Source organism: Ostrea edulis, chromosome 1 (assembly GCF_947568905.1).
Source record: "Ostrea edulis chromosome 1, xbOstEdul1.1, whole genome shotgun sequence".
NCBI lineage: Eukaryota > Metazoa > Mollusca > Bivalvia > Ostreida > Ostreidae > Ostrea > Ostrea edulis.
The window spans coordinates 9,832,020-9,851,490 of record NC_079164.1 but is presented as its reverse complement, the minus strand read 5'-3'; the positions used below and the strand labels follow the sequence as shown (position 1 = coordinate 9,851,490).

Below are 19,471 nucleotides of genomic sequence, written 5' to 3'. Positions count from 1 at the left end.
CAGAGTTTACGCAACAGCATCATGGTGGTTGTCCAGTCATCGTATCGCTCGTTCTGTACCACAATCCTAGGACAAAAGTGGATAGAAATTTGCAGGAAAACAATTGCTTGAATTTTATTAGAGGTGTATCTCTTTAGTATGAATCTGAGACTGTATCACATGCATGTAGTATTTACTGTCCCAATTACCTGTAAAACTCCTCATAGTTAATTACCTGTAAAAGTCCTAATAGTTAATTACCTGTAAAACTCCTAATAGTTAATTACCTGTAAAAGTCCTAGTATCACTAATTACCTGTAAAAGTCCTAGTATCACCGTCCTAATTACCTGCAAAACTCCTAATAGTTAATTACCTGTAAAAGTCCTAGCATCGCTGTCTTTAATTACCTGTAAAACTCCTAATAGTTAATTACCTGTAAAAGTCCTAGCATCGCTGTCCTAATTACCTGTAAAACTCCAAATAGTTAATTACCTGTAAAAGTCCTAGCATCGCTGTCCTAATTACCTGTAAAACTCCAAATAGTTAATTACCTGTAAAAGTCCTAGCATCGCTGTCCTAATTACCTGTAAAACTCCAAATAGTTAATTACCTGTAAAAGTCCTAGTATAACTGTCTTAATTACCTGTAACTCCTAGTATCACTGTACTAATTACCTGTAAAAGTCCTAGTATCACTGTACTAATTACCTGTAAAAGTCCTAGAATCACTAATTACCTGTAAAAGTCCTGGTAGTATCTTCCTTTGTAGTCGCACACTATGCAATCTCTCATGTAATCAGGAAAGTCCTCTAAATTAACAAAACACACAACGCTGAAAATCCTACTGAGCATGACACTGACAGACGTAATTCTCTCAGTTAACTAACTCCCTATCATTTAATAAGATGGCATAAGATTGATTGACATTATTATCATGTATTCTTTGCTATAATTTTGCTGTCTTACCGAGTGACTGTGCCTTATAGAACGTCCGAGAAAACAAGACAATTGTGACATCATGAAGACAGTTCTGTTCCTGATTGTAAATAAAAAATATAGAATAGTTTTCTTTCAAGGAATAAGATATCGAAGTTTACTGACCACAGTGTGCATCAGGTTCCTACCTTCCATTTGGCAAACAGGTCAGTAAGGAAGCCATTGAGGGCTTTCTCAAAGTAGAGGTCTTCTCCGAGAATATCAAAGTCCCACATCTCACTGCTCATCTGGATAAAGATCTGGACGACTGCTGTGGACGACCGGTACACAATCTAAAGCAGAATATCAAATGTTCAACCAGACCAGTACACAATCTAAACAGAAAACTAAATGTTGAACCAGACCAGTACACAATCTAAAGCAGAAAACCAAATGTTGAACCAGACCAGTACACAATCTAAAGTAGAAAACTAAATGTTCCACCAGACCGGTACACAATCTAAAGTAGAAAACCAAATGTTGAACCAGACCGGTACACAATCTAAAGCAGAAAACCAAATGTTCCACCAGACCGGTACAAAATCTAAAGCAGAAAACCGAATGTTTCACCAGACCGGTACACAACCTAAAGCAGAAAACCCAATGTTCCACCAGACCGGTACACAATCTAAAGCAGAAAACTGAATGTTCCACCAGACCGGTACACAATCTAAAGCAGAAAACCGAATGTTCCACCAGACTGGTACACAATCTAAAGCAGAAAACCAAATGTTCATTTATTGTTCAACAAAAAAACAATAAAAAAAACTATACACCAGTGTGTTTTCAGCTATTGTTCAACAAGGAACAATAAAATAACTACAAATAACAAAACAATAACTACATTTACCTGACAGTGTGTCTTCAGTTAACAATACAATAACTATATTTACCCATGTCTTCAGTTAACAATACAATAACTATATTTACCCATGTCTTCAGTTAACAATACAATAACTCTATTTACCCACGTCTTCAGTTTACAATACAACAACAATATTTACCCTTGTCTTCAATTAACAATACAACAACTATATTTACCCATGTCTTCAGTTAACAATACAATAACTCTATTTACCCACATCTTCAGTTAACAATACAATAACTATATTTACCCACATCTTCAGTTAACAATACAATAACTATATTTACCCATGTCTTCAGTTAACAATACAATAACTCTATTTACCCGTGTCTCTTCCGTTATAGTTCCACACATGACTCTCTCTCCTCTGGACCACATCTCCATCACCTGCGGTCTGAAATAAAGTCACACACAATTAACAAACTGTATGATGAGTGTGTGTATATTCAGATCAATTTGGACTTTTTGTTCATCACTACATGTAAAATTACTATACAAATTCACTCACCAGAACCCCCTTTTTGTGATATGGTTGTCTTAATCATTTTTATCCCCCCCCAAAAAAAAACCCCATACACATGACAAACATCTACAACATAGCCTACACCTCTACCAACATCAATGAAGATTTTCTCCAATCTATTCATAGTAAAACTTAAATCCCTTAATGAGGCCCCATCCTACCCATAACACACACACACACCAACTCCAAACCCCCCAGGCCACAACTTGAACAAACCTGAATCTGCACAACCTGGGGATTTTTGCATTATCATTATGACTAATCATAGCCCTGCTAATCTTGAGTAGAAGATTTTTTAAGTTTTTCCTATATGTTTGATCCCCAATTGTGGCTCCATCCTATCCGCGGGGAATTCATTCAAACATGTTGAATCTACACTTCCTGAGGATGCTTGTCTATCACCATGACCAGTCAAGGCTTAACAGTTCATATGAAGATTTTTTACTTTTTAATATAAATTCCCATGTAAAACTTTAATCCCATTTTGTAGTCCCACTCTAACCCCAGGGACCACAAAGTAAACAAACTTCAATCTGCACTTTCTGAAGATGCTTGTATATTAGTATGAACCCAAGGCCCATGCTACATCGGGGTGGGGGTGGTCACGACTTTAGCAAATTTTTAATAAACACTTATTAAAGAAGTGTTCACAGAGGTTTCAACTTTTCTGGTCCATTGGTTCTTTAGAAGATTTTTTTTTTTTAAATTGCCATATATTTTCACTATTTCTTAATTATCTTCCCTTTCAAAAGGGTGTGGCCCTTCGTTTGCACAATTTTGAGTTCCCTTTACCCAAGGATGATATGACAAGTTTGGTTGAAATTGGCTCTGTGGTTGTGCAGAAAGAGTCAAAAATGTGTTACAGTAAAGTTTACATTTGGGTTAACAGACAGATGGACATTGGATAACAGTTGATAAGAAAAGCTCACTTTAGCTCAGGGAAGCAAACAACAATCCTACACCACTACCAATGTATGTATCAACATCATACCTTACACCACTATCAATATATGTATCAACATCATACCTTACACCACTATCAAAATAAACAACATGTTTTCCACCCCTACCAAAATCAACAATTTACCCTACACCCCTATCTACATCAAGAATACACCTTACACCACTTAACAAAACATATATAACATCATACCTTATTACTACTAAAATCATTAGCATTCATGTACCCTACACCCCTAACAACATACCCTACACCCCTAACAACATATCCTACACCCCTAACAACATCAACATACCCTACACCCCTAACAACATCAACAACATACCCTACACCCCTAACAACATATCCTACACCCCTAACAACATACCCTACACCCCTAACAACATCAACATACCCTACACCCCTAACAACATCAACATACCCTACACCCCTAACAACATCAACATACCCTACACCCCTAACAACATATCCTACACCCCTAACAACATACCCTACACCCCTAACAACATCAATAACATACCCTACACCCCTAACAACATACCCTACACCCCTAACAACATACCCTACACCCCTAACAACATACTCTACACCCCTAACAACATCCCCTACACCCCTAACAACATCAACATACCCTACACCCCTAACAACATCAACAACATACCCTACACCCCTAACAACATATCCTACACCCCTAACAACATCAACAACATACCCTACACCCCTAACAACATACCCTACACCCCTAACAACATACCCTACACCCCTAACAACATACCCTACACCCCTAACAACATCAACAACATACCCTACACCCCTAACAACATCAACATACCCTACACCCCTAACAACATACCCTACACCCCTAACAACATCAACAACATACCCTACACTCTTAACAACATACCATACACCCCTAGCAACATACCCCACAACCCTAACAACATACCCTACACCCCTAACAACATCAACATACCCTACACCCCTAACAACATCAATAACATACCCTACACCCCTAACAACATCAACAACATACCCTACACCCCTAACAACATACCCTACACCCCTAACAACATCAACAACATACCCTACACTCCTAACAACATACCCTACACCCCTAACAACATCAACAACATACCCTACACCCCTAACAACATACCCTACACCCCTAACAACATACCCTACACCCCTAACAACATACCCTACACCCCTAACAACATCAACATACCCTACACCCCTAACAACATCAACAACATACCCTACACCCCTAACAACATCAACAACATACCCTACACTCCTAACAACATACCCTACACCCCTAACAACATCAACAACATACCCTACACCCCTAACAACATACCCTACACCCCTAACAACATACCATACACCCCTAACAACAACAACATACCCTACACCCCTAACAACATCAACATACCCTACACCCCTAACAACATCAACAACATATCCTACACCCCTAACAACATACCCTACACCCCTAATGACTCCAACAACAGCACTCACACACAACTTCTGGTTACCTCATTTCAGCATGTTCGATCTTTTTGTTGAGATACACACACGAGTCGATGATTCCATTCCTCAGCCTCCAGAAATCGCTCCTGCTGAAGTACTGATCCTTAAACAGCATCTCCACCAGGTCCAACGACACACTCTGGAACAGCCAGTCATCAATCCATGACAGATATATCGAAATATCACAAACTAACGGAAAACCTTTATACATACATATATTAAATACAGTTAAATCTCGTCATCTAGAACTCGAAGGAGCTGATAAAAAACTTAGAAATATCCGAGGGTTTGAGATTTTGAGGTTAAAATATATAAAGAAAACCTAGTTGGGACTTCCAACTCACTTCGAGATATCAATGGTATTCGAGATATCGATGTTTGAGATACGGAAGTTTAACTGTATTACACAGCTAAGTAACTGGTACGGCGTATGCATAGTGTGACTGAATAATCAGAACTGAAAGACAAAGAATGGCTGCATTAAATTGTCATTTCAAAAGGCAACTTTTTTCACCTGAAAAACAGTACACTACTTAAAAATACCTTTGGGTCCACTTTTTTGACAATGACATCTTTGTATGCTCTAAGCTGGAATGTTGTGGCAATGCTTTGCTCAATGCTGACAATCCCTGTATAAAATTAAAATGTGTCCATCATTTCTTACATCAATTACCATGTTCCTTGCATTACTCACATGCACCTCTTTTTGATAATATTTGAACTCCTATGCATATTGTATTCAATTCACTAAAAATATCTGCATTTCTGTGGTTCCACTGAACTATGGCATTCATTTGCAATTTTTGCCCGATTAAAATCTGATATCCTCAGATACTATAACACTTCAACGTTTGCTATAAAATTTTGGTGTTGTCTTCTACCAACTCTAAAATACTCTGCTACACTTTAAAATTCATGATACCATATCAGCACACACTTAGGCACACAGTGTCATCTGGTTTTAGCCAGCACACACCCAATCTTTATCAGCAACCACAAGGCACACATGATTTTGATTTATTTAAAGCAAATTCAATTTATGATGTTCTTGACTTCAAGTTTTGTTGTTTAAATCTCCTGTTTCATGAAGACGTTTGTGATGTTCTGAGATTATCTTGCTGGAGTTGTCTTCCTTTGAGAATTTGAAGTGGTTTATGATTGATTGATTGTACATTATTTAGTGTCCCTCTCCAGAATTTTTCACTCATATGGAGACGTCACCATTGCTGGTGAAGGGCTGTAAAATCTAGGACTATATTCGGCGCTTGTGGCTTTTGAGCAGGGAGGGATATTTATTGTGCCACTCCTGCTGAGACACGGGACCTCGGTTTTTACGGTCCTCCAAAATCGATATAACTATGATAATTATAGAAGATTTTACAGTCTCTAAGACTGCTTACCTTTTTGTTGAAATTCGTCTGATAATGACGCCACTTGTAACAGCAGACGACTGTAAAAGAAAGTGATTATAAAGAGGCCTATGGGCTAAAATGCTCATCGTAGTAGCATTCACCAGCTTAATTCTTTGTTTTATCACACTATTAAACGATCATATCGACCAAAAATGAAATAAAATCAATACTCAGTCAGAAATGAGAGAAATTTGATTTTCTCCCTTCAGAACTAAGAAATTTTTTTTATTTTCCTCTTCCCTCAGAATTCAGTTACACTTCAGTTACATTTCCCAACTCAGTTACTGACAGCTATACAAGATCTGTTTAGTTATAGACAGTCAAAATTTGTTCTTCTCACCTTTCCTCATCCTCGATATGATAGATTTCTACTACATCTCCCACAACAACATCTGAAACATCCTTCTGATTAATCAAGATTTCTTCATCTGGAATATAAACATATACAAATATTAAAATTCACTGGTATTAGAACACTGTGTAAACAAGAATCAGCTGTACAACAGAAAGGGACTTGTCACATCTATTCGCAACATAACTATATTGCATATAATGCTTAACACCTGGATAAGCATAGTCTGCTTCTCCATTTTCTCACCCATGTATTTGTATCAGTTTCTTAAATCTATACATCTGAAAGTTTTAAATCTATTTACACCCGAAATTCATTTAGAAAAGGTGACAGTGAATACACAGACTGGTAAAAATGATCAAAAGGACTAGAATGTAGTGACCAGAATTTAAAAATTTCTGTGTAATACAGCAAGGCAAAGCACATCTCTTTTTGTCAATTATTGTCAGCAGAATGACACACAAAGTAAAGGTCACAAAATTAAAACTAACATGTCTGGTTACTCAAAAGTACAAAAAATCCCTTTAAGGTAGTTCCACCCTCATGTGACTTATCAATATTAATGGTTGAAATAGTAAAAACTGTATTAATTTCCACTGAATATAGTTTAATTTATTGATAACCAAAGAAAATTTGTATGTTGCCACCTTTTTTAAGATGTCAGACATATGAAAACGGAAGTATAGGTCAAGATAAGAAATTCACACATTTTAGTAAAACAGATAAAAACTTGTTGAAATGATGAATTTTAATGTCAGCAGTTTGTGAAAACTGATTATTTATAAATATGTATAAATCTATTGTGAATATTTGGAAAAACATAATATGATACAGTAGTGGAAATACCAGTATAAGAGTTATTGCCCTTGACAATATTCTTTTAATTATCTATGGAAATTATGAACTTTTTCACTATCAATATTTTACTAGATTTTTTATTTTATAGTGAAGAAAATTGCTCTGAAAGATATACTTCTATAATGTGCAAAGTTTAATTTGATAAAGATTTTTGCAAAACCTACGACATCAGAAGAGGATCGATCTACCTTAAAATATCATAAATCAGTTTTGAATTCATAAAATCATTTTACCTGGTCTATAGATATCTATTACTGTAACAAAAGATTTCTACTTAAAAAATACCCCTATTAGCTTCCTGTGCTTATTCATTTGTACAAGAAAAGAGTTCTCATAAGTACACAGAATCACTGCATGTGTCCCGTGACATTTACCAAACTAGCAATCAATTTACCAGACTTGTCTTTAGAACTAAAAATGAAGTACAATATTACTTATTTAAATTAATTTGATGTATCAAGAAAAGAAATATACTTTTAAGTTGTGTATATCATTCATTCATCAATTTAATTCAGACACGATTTCCTTATTTGTTCATGTCTTTTGTCTCTCCATTGTCAAACCATGTCTTCAAACTGTGTTTTAACAACTCTGCAGAAACTCTGAACAATTGTCTGTAAACTTTCGTAAATCTGAAGCCTCGCTGATTTAATGAAGTTTGAACCAGTTTTGTAGTATGTGTATAGTCAATTCTTTTGGAAGAACATTTTTAATTTCTATATATTAGGGAACTATGAAGAAGAAAAAGGGGGGGGGGGGGGGGGGGGGGGGGGGGAGGTGTGATAGGGCTTGTTACTGGGGTAAACATGACCTTTTTGCACTTAAAATTACTTTTGACTTATTTGCATAACTTGTTTCGTGTATCATAGATGTCGACACAATATAAGCAACACTAATCTCAGCGAGCCGAGATAACGCATATCGAGATTCATGTGCACTCATGTCTTCTAAGAATATAGATATAAAAAGGTTTAATACTAGAAGATTAAAAATAATATGGCCTTTTAGTCTGGGAGAATAAATTGTCAGTTTTCAAAATCACCTGAAAATTGCAATAATGTCTTAAAATGTGGGAGCCATAGACCAAATTCATACAAAACTTTACATTTAATCAACATAGATGTCTCTATTACTAGTACTAAGAACTGATGTTCTCTTTGAGAAAATATATCATGACTACCAAAATTCATGAATCAACAATATTTGAATTATTTAGTACAAAGTTTCTACTATTGAAATCCATACTTTGCAAATTGTGCGAAAAAACCGTTATGCAAATGCCAAGTAATATAGTTTTTTAAGTTAAAGGTGTATGTAGAACCTGCAGTGCATGCATCATATTTAAGTAGCCAAATTGACTTGGGACACCCCCCCCCCCTTTTTCTTGTAAAAAAAGTCATAAATTGCAAATTAGGCCTAGATAAGTTTTGCATGGCACATGCAACAACAGTTAAGAGGTGGATCTCTGTTAGTTATCTTCACCTTTTAAATTATACATGTACGAAGAAAGGGACTTATATTTACAGTATATAGACTTAGTCAGTATTTAGGTCCCTGGAATGCTGAATGATGAAAGCTAGGTCCCTGACTGAGATGACATTTGCTTTGTTGGTAAACAGCAAGATGTAACACCCCCCCTCCCAATATATTAGTTCAGCCTAGACCATCTTTAAAAAATTGTTTTGCTTGCCCTCTCCCGACTCAGGATAAAAAAAAGTCGAGTACGTAGATGGTGGGATATTTTTTTTTCATATGATGTTGAAATAGTTATGAATTAGACAAGAAAATTTCGGAATGAATAGAAAGCAAAGGAAGCAGCACGAGGTGTACACTGCAGACTGACAATATGATGTACATGTAGTTTTCTAAATAAAAGAATCAGTTTATTAATATGTGACAAGTCTCTGTACAGCACTACTGGTAACCAGGTACTTGGGTCTTAACAAATCCACAGTGGGCACATATACATATGTAAATAACTAACAAGCTAAGTTATTCAATTTAATGTATATGACTGCCCCCGCATATTATTAAGACCTCAAATACCTGTGTATTGGTACCGCTTCTGCAGTTCTGGCATCACGCATGACAGTGCACAATTTACAAAACCGAAACAACAGTAGGTTTAAGTCTCATTTTCTCACTTAGATTGCTGTTTTCGCTGTAACTTCTTTTGTGGACTCTTAAATTTAATGTTTTAGCCATAATATAGCAGTGAACACTTCATCCTTTCATCCCATCAATGTTATGGGATGTTTGTCTAAAAGTACAACCAACGTTCATTCTTTAAAGCGCATCAAAGACTAAACTGGTTCTCAGTTATAGTTTCGATGGATGGGAACCAATCTAGCCAATGTGAATGTCAATAATGCGAGAAATATCAAGAAGTGCTTTTTGCATGTTGAAATCCTTGTCGAGACGTAAGTAAATTGTCCAAAATGTTGACAGCGTCGTATAGGTTGTTTGCATTTAGTTTAACTTAATTTCATCATTACAAAATGTCCGTTAAAGTGGTAGTGGCATTAATGTTCATTTCGAGGAAATTCGAACTACTCATGCTGTCTTCAAAATGTCTTAGTCAATGTAAATATTTAATGCAATTGAATTCAAAGAAATACACCCGAAGTCATTTCTTATGGCACAAGGGGTTGCCATATTGTACATTATGTTTGTAATAGAGGACCGAGCGATGACACTTTAACTAGTTACATATTAGTTTTATACACTAGCTATTACAGATAGATGGAGGAAAGAAATGTTTTATATGGATTGGTGAATAACTGCTGTAACATGAACAATGATCAATAGTTGATCTGACTCGTGACAAATGAAAATGCACAAATACTCGAACAAATCATAAAATTATTTTAAAAACAGGAATACAGAGACTACTTGTATGTATAATGGACTCTTTGTTGCTTTCAAATAAACACTTCTGTAACTAAGCTGTCTCGAGTACTTGGGGTACAAGGAATGCGGGTGGTTTCATCTCGATTACCTATTCGCACCGAGTAGATTCGCACCTTTACCTGTTCGCTCTAAGTGGATTCGTCCTGAGTGGTTTCGCTCCAATTGAGTACGGCAAAAGTGGTCGGGACGATTGATCAGTGCATACTCTCCTTTAACAATGAGCAATTTAATTGAAATTAATGAATGCTATATACATGTATTAATTTACCAACGTCCAAGGTATATGTTCATTTGTATCATTATACCAACAATTTTTGCCATGGCAAGTTGCATTCATTGTAGAAAATCAGTAAGTAAAATTTATATTGTAACAGGAAGGGAGAAAATGCAATGGACCAGACCGGGATTCAAACCCGGACCCCCTGAATTCTCTAGTCAGGTGCTCTACCAACTGAGCTATCTGGCCACTGGCGATCGAATCCAGCTGACTGCTACATTCCTCCCTCCTTAAATGTCTTCCCACTTGAAGACATCAACCCAGGGTCTTAATCCCCTGGCAGGCATTTTCACCTGTCAGTTCCAGGGGCTTAAGACCAACTTAAGTTGGTCAAGGCACCAAATGTAACAGGAAGGGAGAAAATGCAATGGACCAGACCGGGATTCGAATGCGGGCCCTCTGAATTTTCTATTCAGGTGCTCTACCAACTAAGCTATCTGGCCACCGGCAATCGAACCTGGCTGACCGCTACATTATGAAACAGAATTAGCATTATGTATTTACTAAATAAAATTAGTGTGTCTATTGTGTGATTTTATCCCATCTTTGATATTTATATAAATCACAAAATGAAGAATTCAACTATTCTTAGTTATCATCTAAGCTCAATTATAAATTATATGACTATTTACGAGGAAAATTTTGCATAGAAAAAAATTGATATATATATATATATATTCATTTATAATTGATATATATATATATATATATATATATATATATATATTCATTTATAATTGAAACTGTAAGAGTTATCATTATGATATTATGAAATACATATGCATTGTATGTATTCACAAGATATGTAGAATTAATTTAAGATATGTATCATAAAAGTCATCACTTCACTTTCTAATATTTTAATGTGAATTTTAGTTGAATTTGTTCATTTAAATTCATATGAATTTTATAGCTTTATATTAATTTATTGTTGAAAATAATATGCCAATAGTGGTGGCATTTCCATTGGACAGTATTCCCGATACTGTCTCGCAAAAAGAGATAATGGACATGGAGCTTAGACAAATTCGGAATGGTTCAGGAGGTTTTAAATACGGACAAATCATGCTGACCATTTTGACCATCTTTCATTCGAACGAATGAAAGAATCTTCAGTATTGTCATGAAACAAAACCCCAAACAAACAAACAAAATACAGACCCAACCTGAACAGCTCAACTCTGAATTCCATTATAACACAAAACTTTTATGTCAAACGAACAAATTCACAGTCATGATTCAAATTTGTTGAGAAATATAAGAGTGCAACTTGCTTATAATGAAGTAGAATAAAATAACAGAGACAACCGTTTATCAAATTTACTTCATTTATATAATGTGCAACTGTACAGTCTCAGGTGTATAAGTCCTTTAAAATAACTTGAAATTGTGTTCAAAATTCATGAAATCTCATATTTTCTCGGGGGCCACAGGCCCCCCTGAGCCCCCGCCTGGGGCATTGTCCCTGGACTCCAATGGGGCCCACCTAGGGCCCCATACCCCCAGCCTTTTTGGATTACTCCTCTTCAGGTCTTTCAAAGTTTCTCAGAATGATAGAAGTAATACAGAATAAAAGCATATAAGTTAGAAAGATAGTGATTTGTATAGTTTAGATGGTTTTAATATGAGGTTCTTGATGGTAAATGATGATGAAAAAAATCCATTTTCAATTATAATTGATCTTTGTTATACAAGATATAGAGCATGAATTCTGCTGGCTCATGTGAATAGACTATAGATTGCTAATGACTTGTGTGAATAATAAACTTTACACTATCTTCTCTGCTTGGTTCTCCATTTAATACCAGCTATGTTCAGACAACTTTATCATTTTTATTTTCAGCTTGGAATTATGTTCAAAGTGCAAGCTATATGAAGATAAAGATTCCTCCAAGTTATGATGGTAAGTAAACTGTTGTATGTTTAGTTATGATGGTAAGTAAACTGTTGTATGTTGTAGTTATGATGGTAAGTAAACTGTTGTGTGTTGAAGTTATGATGGTAAGTAAACTGTTGTATGTTGTAGTTATGAAAATGTCTTTGAAAAGAAATAAGGCTATACATAACTTTGTTTTGTAGATGTTGAATTTCCTGACAAGAAAAAATTGAAATTAGTTGACAAAGTTCCTGTGTCCATCCATGCCACCAACAGTAGCTTAGCAGTACAGCAGAGGAGTGAGGCCAAGCACTGCAGAGGGCCGGAGCTGATCAACTCCAAACTACTGTATGGACAGTACGGAGTGCAGGTTAGGGCATTTACTTTAATTACTTTAACAAAACGAAAGGAACATGCCTCATTCAAAGGGGGATAATTAAGGAAATTGGAAGAAAAATATGTACTAGTTACCATAGAAACCTTTCTTCTTACTAAGCACAGGGTTCATTCTAATAAAAATTGATATAAAATTTATTTCATTTTGACCAAACTGATAAAAAAATTGATCTTGACAGTAAAGGGTGTGGATTTAAGGACACTTCAATTCTCATTTCTGGGGAAAATATTTGTCATTTTACTTAACTTTGTATTGGGGTGACAGTAGAGGCTCATTACTTAGCACAATGAATGTTAGTGGCCAGATGGTGTGTCATGACCTTGAAACAATATGAATGTTATATAGCTAAGCTCAAGGACATTCTTGTGGTTATGTTTTGTTTTGTTTTTTAAGGTTTTTGGTATGCATAATTTTTATGGTCAAGTGATGTGTAATGACCTTGTTTCAAGGTTATGTCAAGGTAAACAAAATTAGAAGTTCCTTTTCTGATCATAACTAAATAATAGAGCTATTAGAAGCACATATTTAGCACAAGGATTTTCTTTGGTGAGGTGGTATATAGTGACCTCAAAAAAAGTCATTAGTAAGGGGCGAGATCAAAAGATCGATGTTGGATAAAAATCTAAATTCAAATAGTTAGGAGGAGGGGGAGTAAAAACTCCGGTAAGTTTCTGTCATCCGACATCGATTACACTTTAGTGGAGAAAGACAATCGACTGTTAAAAACCACATAATGAAATTACATTTTAATGAACATTTAAGAATAGTTTTAAAGTTCACTTTCATTTGTGAATAAACAGTAGAAAAGATATACAGAGTGTTATTTATAATCGTATGTTTTTACTTGTTAAAACTATGTGAATTTAGTTTTTTGTCAGACATTAAACTTTTGATCTCGCCCCTAAAACTATTGAAAATTCACTTCCTACCCATTGCTTTATTGTGGAAAAAGACAAGAGACCCATAGTTGGCACACAAAATGTTTATGGCCACATGAGTGTCATGACCTTGAAACAATGTATGACCAATATCATTTAAAAGTTGACATTTTTGTCTGTCATGAATTTGTAATAAAGAGACGTTTGGTACTTAGACATCTATAGCCAGGTGATATCTGGTGACCTTGTACCAAGGTCATTAGTGTAACGTAAAGGTCATTAGTAAATAAAGTTAAGATTATTTTTTTAAGCCATATCTAAGTAATGGAGGCCCATTAGAGGCTCATACTTAACACAAACATTGGCAGGGTAGACTCATACTTAACACAAACATTGGCAGGGTAGACTCATACTTAACACAAACATTGGCAGGGTAGACTCATACTTAACACAAACATTGGCAGGGTAGGCTCATACTTAACACAAACATTGGCAGGGTAGGCTCATACTTAACACAAACATTGGCAGGGTAGACTCATACTTAACACAAACATTGGCAGGGTAGGCTCATACTTAACACAAACATTGGCAGGGTAGACTCATACTTAACACAAACATTGGCAGGGTAGACTCATACTTAACACAAACATTGGCAGGGTAGACTCATACTTAACACAAACATTGGCAGGGTAGGCTCATACTTAACACAAACATTGGCAGGGTAGGCTCATACTTAACACAAACATTGGCAGGGTAGACTCATACTTAACACAAACATTGGCAGGGTAGACTCATACTTAACACAAACATTGGCAGGGTAGGCTCATACTTAACACAAACATTGGCAGGGTAGACTCATACTTAACACAAACATTGGCAGGGTAGGCTCATACTTAACACAAACATTGGCAGGGTAGACTCATACTTAACACAAACATTGGCAGGGTAGGCTCATACTTAACACAAACATTGGCAGGGTAGACTCATACTTAACACAAACATTGGCAGGGTAGACTCATACTTAACACAAACATTGGCAGGGTAGACTCATACTTAACACAAACATTGGCAGGGTAGGCTCATACTTAACACAAACATTGGCAGGGTAGGCTCATACTTAACACAAACATTGGCAGGGTAGGCTCATACTTAACACAAACATTGGCAGGGTAGACTCATACTTAACACAAACATTGGCAGGGTAGACTCATACTTAACACAAACATTGGCAGGGTAGACTCATACTTAACACAAACATTGGCAGGGTAGGCTCATACTTAACACAAACATTGGCAGGGTAGACTCATACTTAACACAAACATTGGCAGGGTAGACTCATACTTAACACAAACATTGGCAGGGTAGGCTCATACTTAACACAAACATTGGCAGGGTAGACTCATACTTAACACAAACATTGGCAGGGTAGGCTCATACTTAACACAAACATTGGCAGGGTAGGCTCATACTTAACACAAACATTGGCAGGGTAGGCTCATACTTAACACAAACATTGGCAGGGTAGGCTCATACTTAACACAAACATTGGCAGGGTAGACTCATACTTAACACAAACATTGGCAGGGTAGACTCATACTTAACACAAACATTGGCAGGGTAGACTCATACTTAACACAAACATTGGCAGGGTAGGCTCATACTTAACACAAACATTGGCAGGGTAGGCTCATACTTAACACAAACATTGGCAGGGTAGACTCATACTTAACACAAACATTGGCAGGGTAGACTCATACTTAACACAAACATTGGCAGGGTAGACTCATACTTAACACAAACATTGGCAGAGTAGACTCATACTTAACACAAACATTGGCAGGGTAGACTCATACTTAACACAAACATTGGCAGGGTAGACTCATACTTAACACAAACATTGGCAGGGTAGACTCATACTTAACACAAACATTGGCAGGGTAGGCTCATACTTAACACAAACATTGGCAGGGTAGACTCATACTTAACACAAACATTGGCAGGGTAGGCTCATACTTAACACAAACATTGGCAGGGTAGGCTCATACTTAACACAAACATTGGCAGGGTAGGCTCATACTTAACACAAACATTGGCAGGGTAGGCTCATACTTAACACAAACATTGGCAGGGTAGGCTCATACTTAACACAAACATTGGCAGGGTAGGCTCATACTTAACACAAACATTGACAGGGTAGACTCATACTTAACACAAACATTGGCAGGGTAGGCTCATACTTAACACAAACATTGGCAGGGTAGGCTCATACTTAACACAAACATTGACAGGGTAGGCTCATACTTAACACAAACATTGACAGGGTAGGCTCATACTTAACACAAACATTGACAGGGTAGGCTCATACTTAACACAAACATTGGCAGGGTAGGCTCATACTTAACACAAACATTGGCAGGGTAGGCTCATACTTAACACAAACATTGGCAGGGTAGGCTCATACTTAACACAAACATTGGCAGGGTAGACTCATACTTAACACAAACATTGGCAGGGTAGGCTCATACTTAACACAAACATTGGCAGGGTAGGCTCATACTTAACACAAACATTGGCAGGGTAGGCTCATACTTAACACAAACATTGGCAGGGTAGGCTCATACTTAACACAAACATTGGCAGGGTAGGCTCATACTTAACACAAACATTGACAGGGTAGGCTCATACTTAACACAAACATTGACAGGGTAGGCTCATACTTAACACAAACATTGGCAGGGTAGGCTCATACTTAACACAAACATTGGCAGGGTAGGCTCATACTTAACACAAACATTGGCAGGGTAGGCTCATACTTAACACAAACATTGGCAGGGTAGGCTCATACTTAACACAAACATTGGCAGGGTAGGCTCATACTTAACACAAACATTGGCAGGGTAGGCTCATACTTAACACAAACATTGGCAGGGTAGGCTCATACTTAACACAAACATTGGCAGGGTAGGCTCATACTTAACACAAACATTGGCAGGGTAGGCTCATACTTAACACAAACATTGGCAGGGTAGGCTCATACTTAACACAAACATTGGCAGGGTAGGCTCATACTTAACACAAACATTGGCAGGGTAGGCTCATACTTAACACAAACATTGGCAGGGTAGGCTCATACTTAACACAAACATTGGCAGGGTAGGCTCATACTTAACACAAACATTGGCAGGGTAGGCTCATACTTAACACAAACATTGGCAGGGTAGGCTCATACTTAACACAAACATTGGCAGGGTAGGCTCATACTTAACACAAACATTGGCAGGGTAGGCTCATACTTAACACAAACATTGGCAGGGTAGGCTCATACTTAACACAAACATTGGCAGGGTAGGCTCATACTTAACACAAACATTGGCAGGGTGGTGTGTAGTGAATTATATATCTAAGTAATCGAGGCCCATTAGAGACTCATACTTAACACAAACATTGGCAGGGTGGTGTGTAGTGAATTATATATCTAAGTAATCGAGGCCCATTAGAGGCTCATACTTAACACAAACATTGGCAGGGTGGTGTGTAGTGAATTATATATCTAAGTAATCGAGGCCCATTAGAGGCTCATACTTAACACAAACATTGGCAGGGTGGTGTGTAGTGAATTATATATCTAAGTAATCGAGGCCCATTAGAGGCTCATACTTAACACAAACATTGGCAGGGTGGTGTGTAGTGACCTATAAACAAGGAGTTCTGTCAGTCATCAAAAACTGAAACATACTTCTCTTTTGATACCCATGATTTTGTTATAGAAAGACACTATATGTTTATTGTTGCTACACAGTATGCTTATGGCCAAATGGTGTGTAGTAACCCTAACACAAGGTCAATGGGTTAAGGTCAAGGTCACCAGTTTTTCAAAATTATTGTTCAAGCCATAACTCTGTAATAGAGTCAGATTTTTGATTCTCATATTTGATGCAAGGAATGATTATGGCTACATGTAATGTTATGACCCTGTACAAAGGTTATTGTCCAAGGTCAAAATAAAGTTAAAATGAAATGATTTTCTTGGCCAACGAATTAGTGATAGATATGAGAGACTCCATATGTTGTACAAGGACGTCTGTGGCAAGATTGTGACTTTGAAGAAATATTCAACGATGCAATTTGTCTCTATGGTTTGGGTCAGTCATCAAGTGTCGGAGTAATTCTGGGTCCTTAAATGTCTTGTTAGGAAATATTACCACATTATGCAGATAAATGATTTGAAATTTAACATATTTTTGTCTATTTCAGGCACGGGATGGGGGATACCTTAACAGCAAACATTTTGATGCCTGGCGACTGTATATCAATGCGAAATTGACAAGTGACATGTTCGCTGAATGGCGTGTGGAAGCTCCGTGGAAACCGGTGACTAAAAAGGGACAAGGAAAACGCATGGGGAAAGGGAAAAGTCCCATCTCCCATTACGTAACGCCAGTGAAAGCCGAGCAGATCATAATGGAAATCGGAGGCGAAATCGAATTAAGACAAGTGTACAAAATGTTGCGCCATATTGTTAATCAGTGTCCTTTTGAAGCTAGAATTGTGAGTGCTGAAATTCTGCAGAAAGAACAAGAGAAGGAAGACTGGATTAAAAACAACAATCTGAATCCATTTTGCTATGAATACTGTGCAAAAAACAATTTTCTTGGAATTAAAAAAGACCTCAGTCCCTATGATTTAATATGGTTTGGCAAATATAGATAGAATGGTGATATTAATCTTAGTAAATAAATGTGGTCTCTGAATATCATGTTTCTTGTAATTCTTAACATATGAATGATCAGAGGATGGTCAGAGGATAAACAGTGGCCATTTTCACAAAAAAAATTTACTACTAAAATAAGTGTTTTCTGTCTGCCTTATACTCAACTGAGTGTAACTGTCACCCCAGTAAAATTAAAGTTTCATCTCCAGCGTATATACTAGATTTGCACACTCAGAAATATATGAATGAAGAATTATCGATTATAAAAGAATTAAAGTGTTTTGAAATTTTCATCTTAATCATAGGATTTTTTGTGAAAAGGGCCACTGAGCTGTGTCTGTGATGATTTTATGATATGTAAAAAGAGTATACTGGAAACGGTACCGGTTCATACCCAGTGATTTTTCTACATTTTTTACAAGGGTTCTGTTGCTTTCAAATTGGGGAAAAATTGTCGACATTTCAGTCAAATTGGGAAAAATAAAATTTTATAAATAAGTTTTAAATTCATTATCAAACATTATATTATTTTTATTTTACACATCTAATTTTCTTTCACTTTCTAAAATTTTAAACTATTCTATCCAAATCATCATTCCCATAACTCTTTGTTAAATCTCGTGTATATAATTCACATCGAATGTTTATTTTTTTAAACACATTTTCCTTTCATAATTCTATTATTGGGAAAAAAGCAAGTTAAATTGGGAAAAAATTAGCAATTTTAGGAGGGGAAAGGGCCAAAATTCGGACCCAAAATGGGCCTTAAAAAATCAGATACCATGAGTTGTAGAACTTTACTTCTGGTACTATCGGCCATCTTCTACTTTCTATCGCATCTTATGAATAAAAAGTCCTAACTAAAAAAACCTGACAGGAGGTAGATAAACAAACCAAGAGTTCTGTGTGTAAAATATCCCCCCCCCCCCAAATGGACAAATTCAACAACTTGTAATAAAAATGATTT

At 36.5% G+C, this 19,471-nt stretch overlaps 2 protein-coding genes across 11 annotated transcripts in view; one reads left to right on the top strand and one right to left on the bottom strand.

Annotated features, from left to right (window-relative positions):
* Window positions 1-9,711, bottom strand: part of LOC125664456 (GATOR complex protein DEPDC5-like) — a 77,118-nt gene extending 67,407 nt beyond the window's left edge. For all 10 annotated transcript variants that reach the window (XM_056152620.1, XM_056152625.1, XM_056152621.1 and 7 more), the window contains exons 1-10: window positions 9,600-9,711; window positions 6,586-6,673; window positions 6,234-6,283; window positions 5,377-5,462; window positions 4,839-4,972; window positions 2,144-2,213; window positions 1,104-1,247; window positions 946-1,015; window positions 716-788; window positions 1-66 (exon numbers count right to left, since the gene is read on the bottom strand). The exon at window positions 1-66 is cut by the window's left edge and continues 122 nt beyond it. In XM_056152620.1, coding sequence (XP_056008595.1) covers window positions 1-66; window positions 716-788; window positions 946-1,015; window positions 1,104-1,247; window positions 2,144-2,213; window positions 4,839-4,972; window positions 5,377-5,462; window positions 6,234-6,283; window positions 6,586-6,673; window positions 9,600-9,660 — 842 coding nt within the window. In that variant the 5' untranslated portion in view covers window positions 9,661-9,711. The remainder of the gene's footprint in view (window positions 67-715; window positions 789-945; window positions 1,016-1,103; window positions 1,248-2,143; window positions 2,214-4,838; window positions 4,973-5,376; window positions 5,463-6,233; window positions 6,284-6,585; window positions 6,674-9,599) is intronic.
* Window positions 9,712-9,743: 32 nt separating this feature from the next.
* On the top strand, window positions 9,744-18,544 carry LOC125664152 (39S ribosomal protein L16, mitochondrial-like). The gene is made up of 4 exons (XM_048896715.2): window positions 9,744-9,875; window positions 12,486-12,545; window positions 12,722-12,888; window positions 18,048-18,544. Exons 1-4 carry the CDS (start codon window positions 9,815-9,817, stop codon window positions 18,501-18,503), a joined length of 744 nt encoding a protein of 247 aa, XP_048752672.1. The 5' UTR covers window positions 9,744-9,814; the 3' UTR covers window positions 18,504-18,544.
* The last annotated feature ends 927 nt before the right edge of the window (window positions 18,545-19,471 follow it).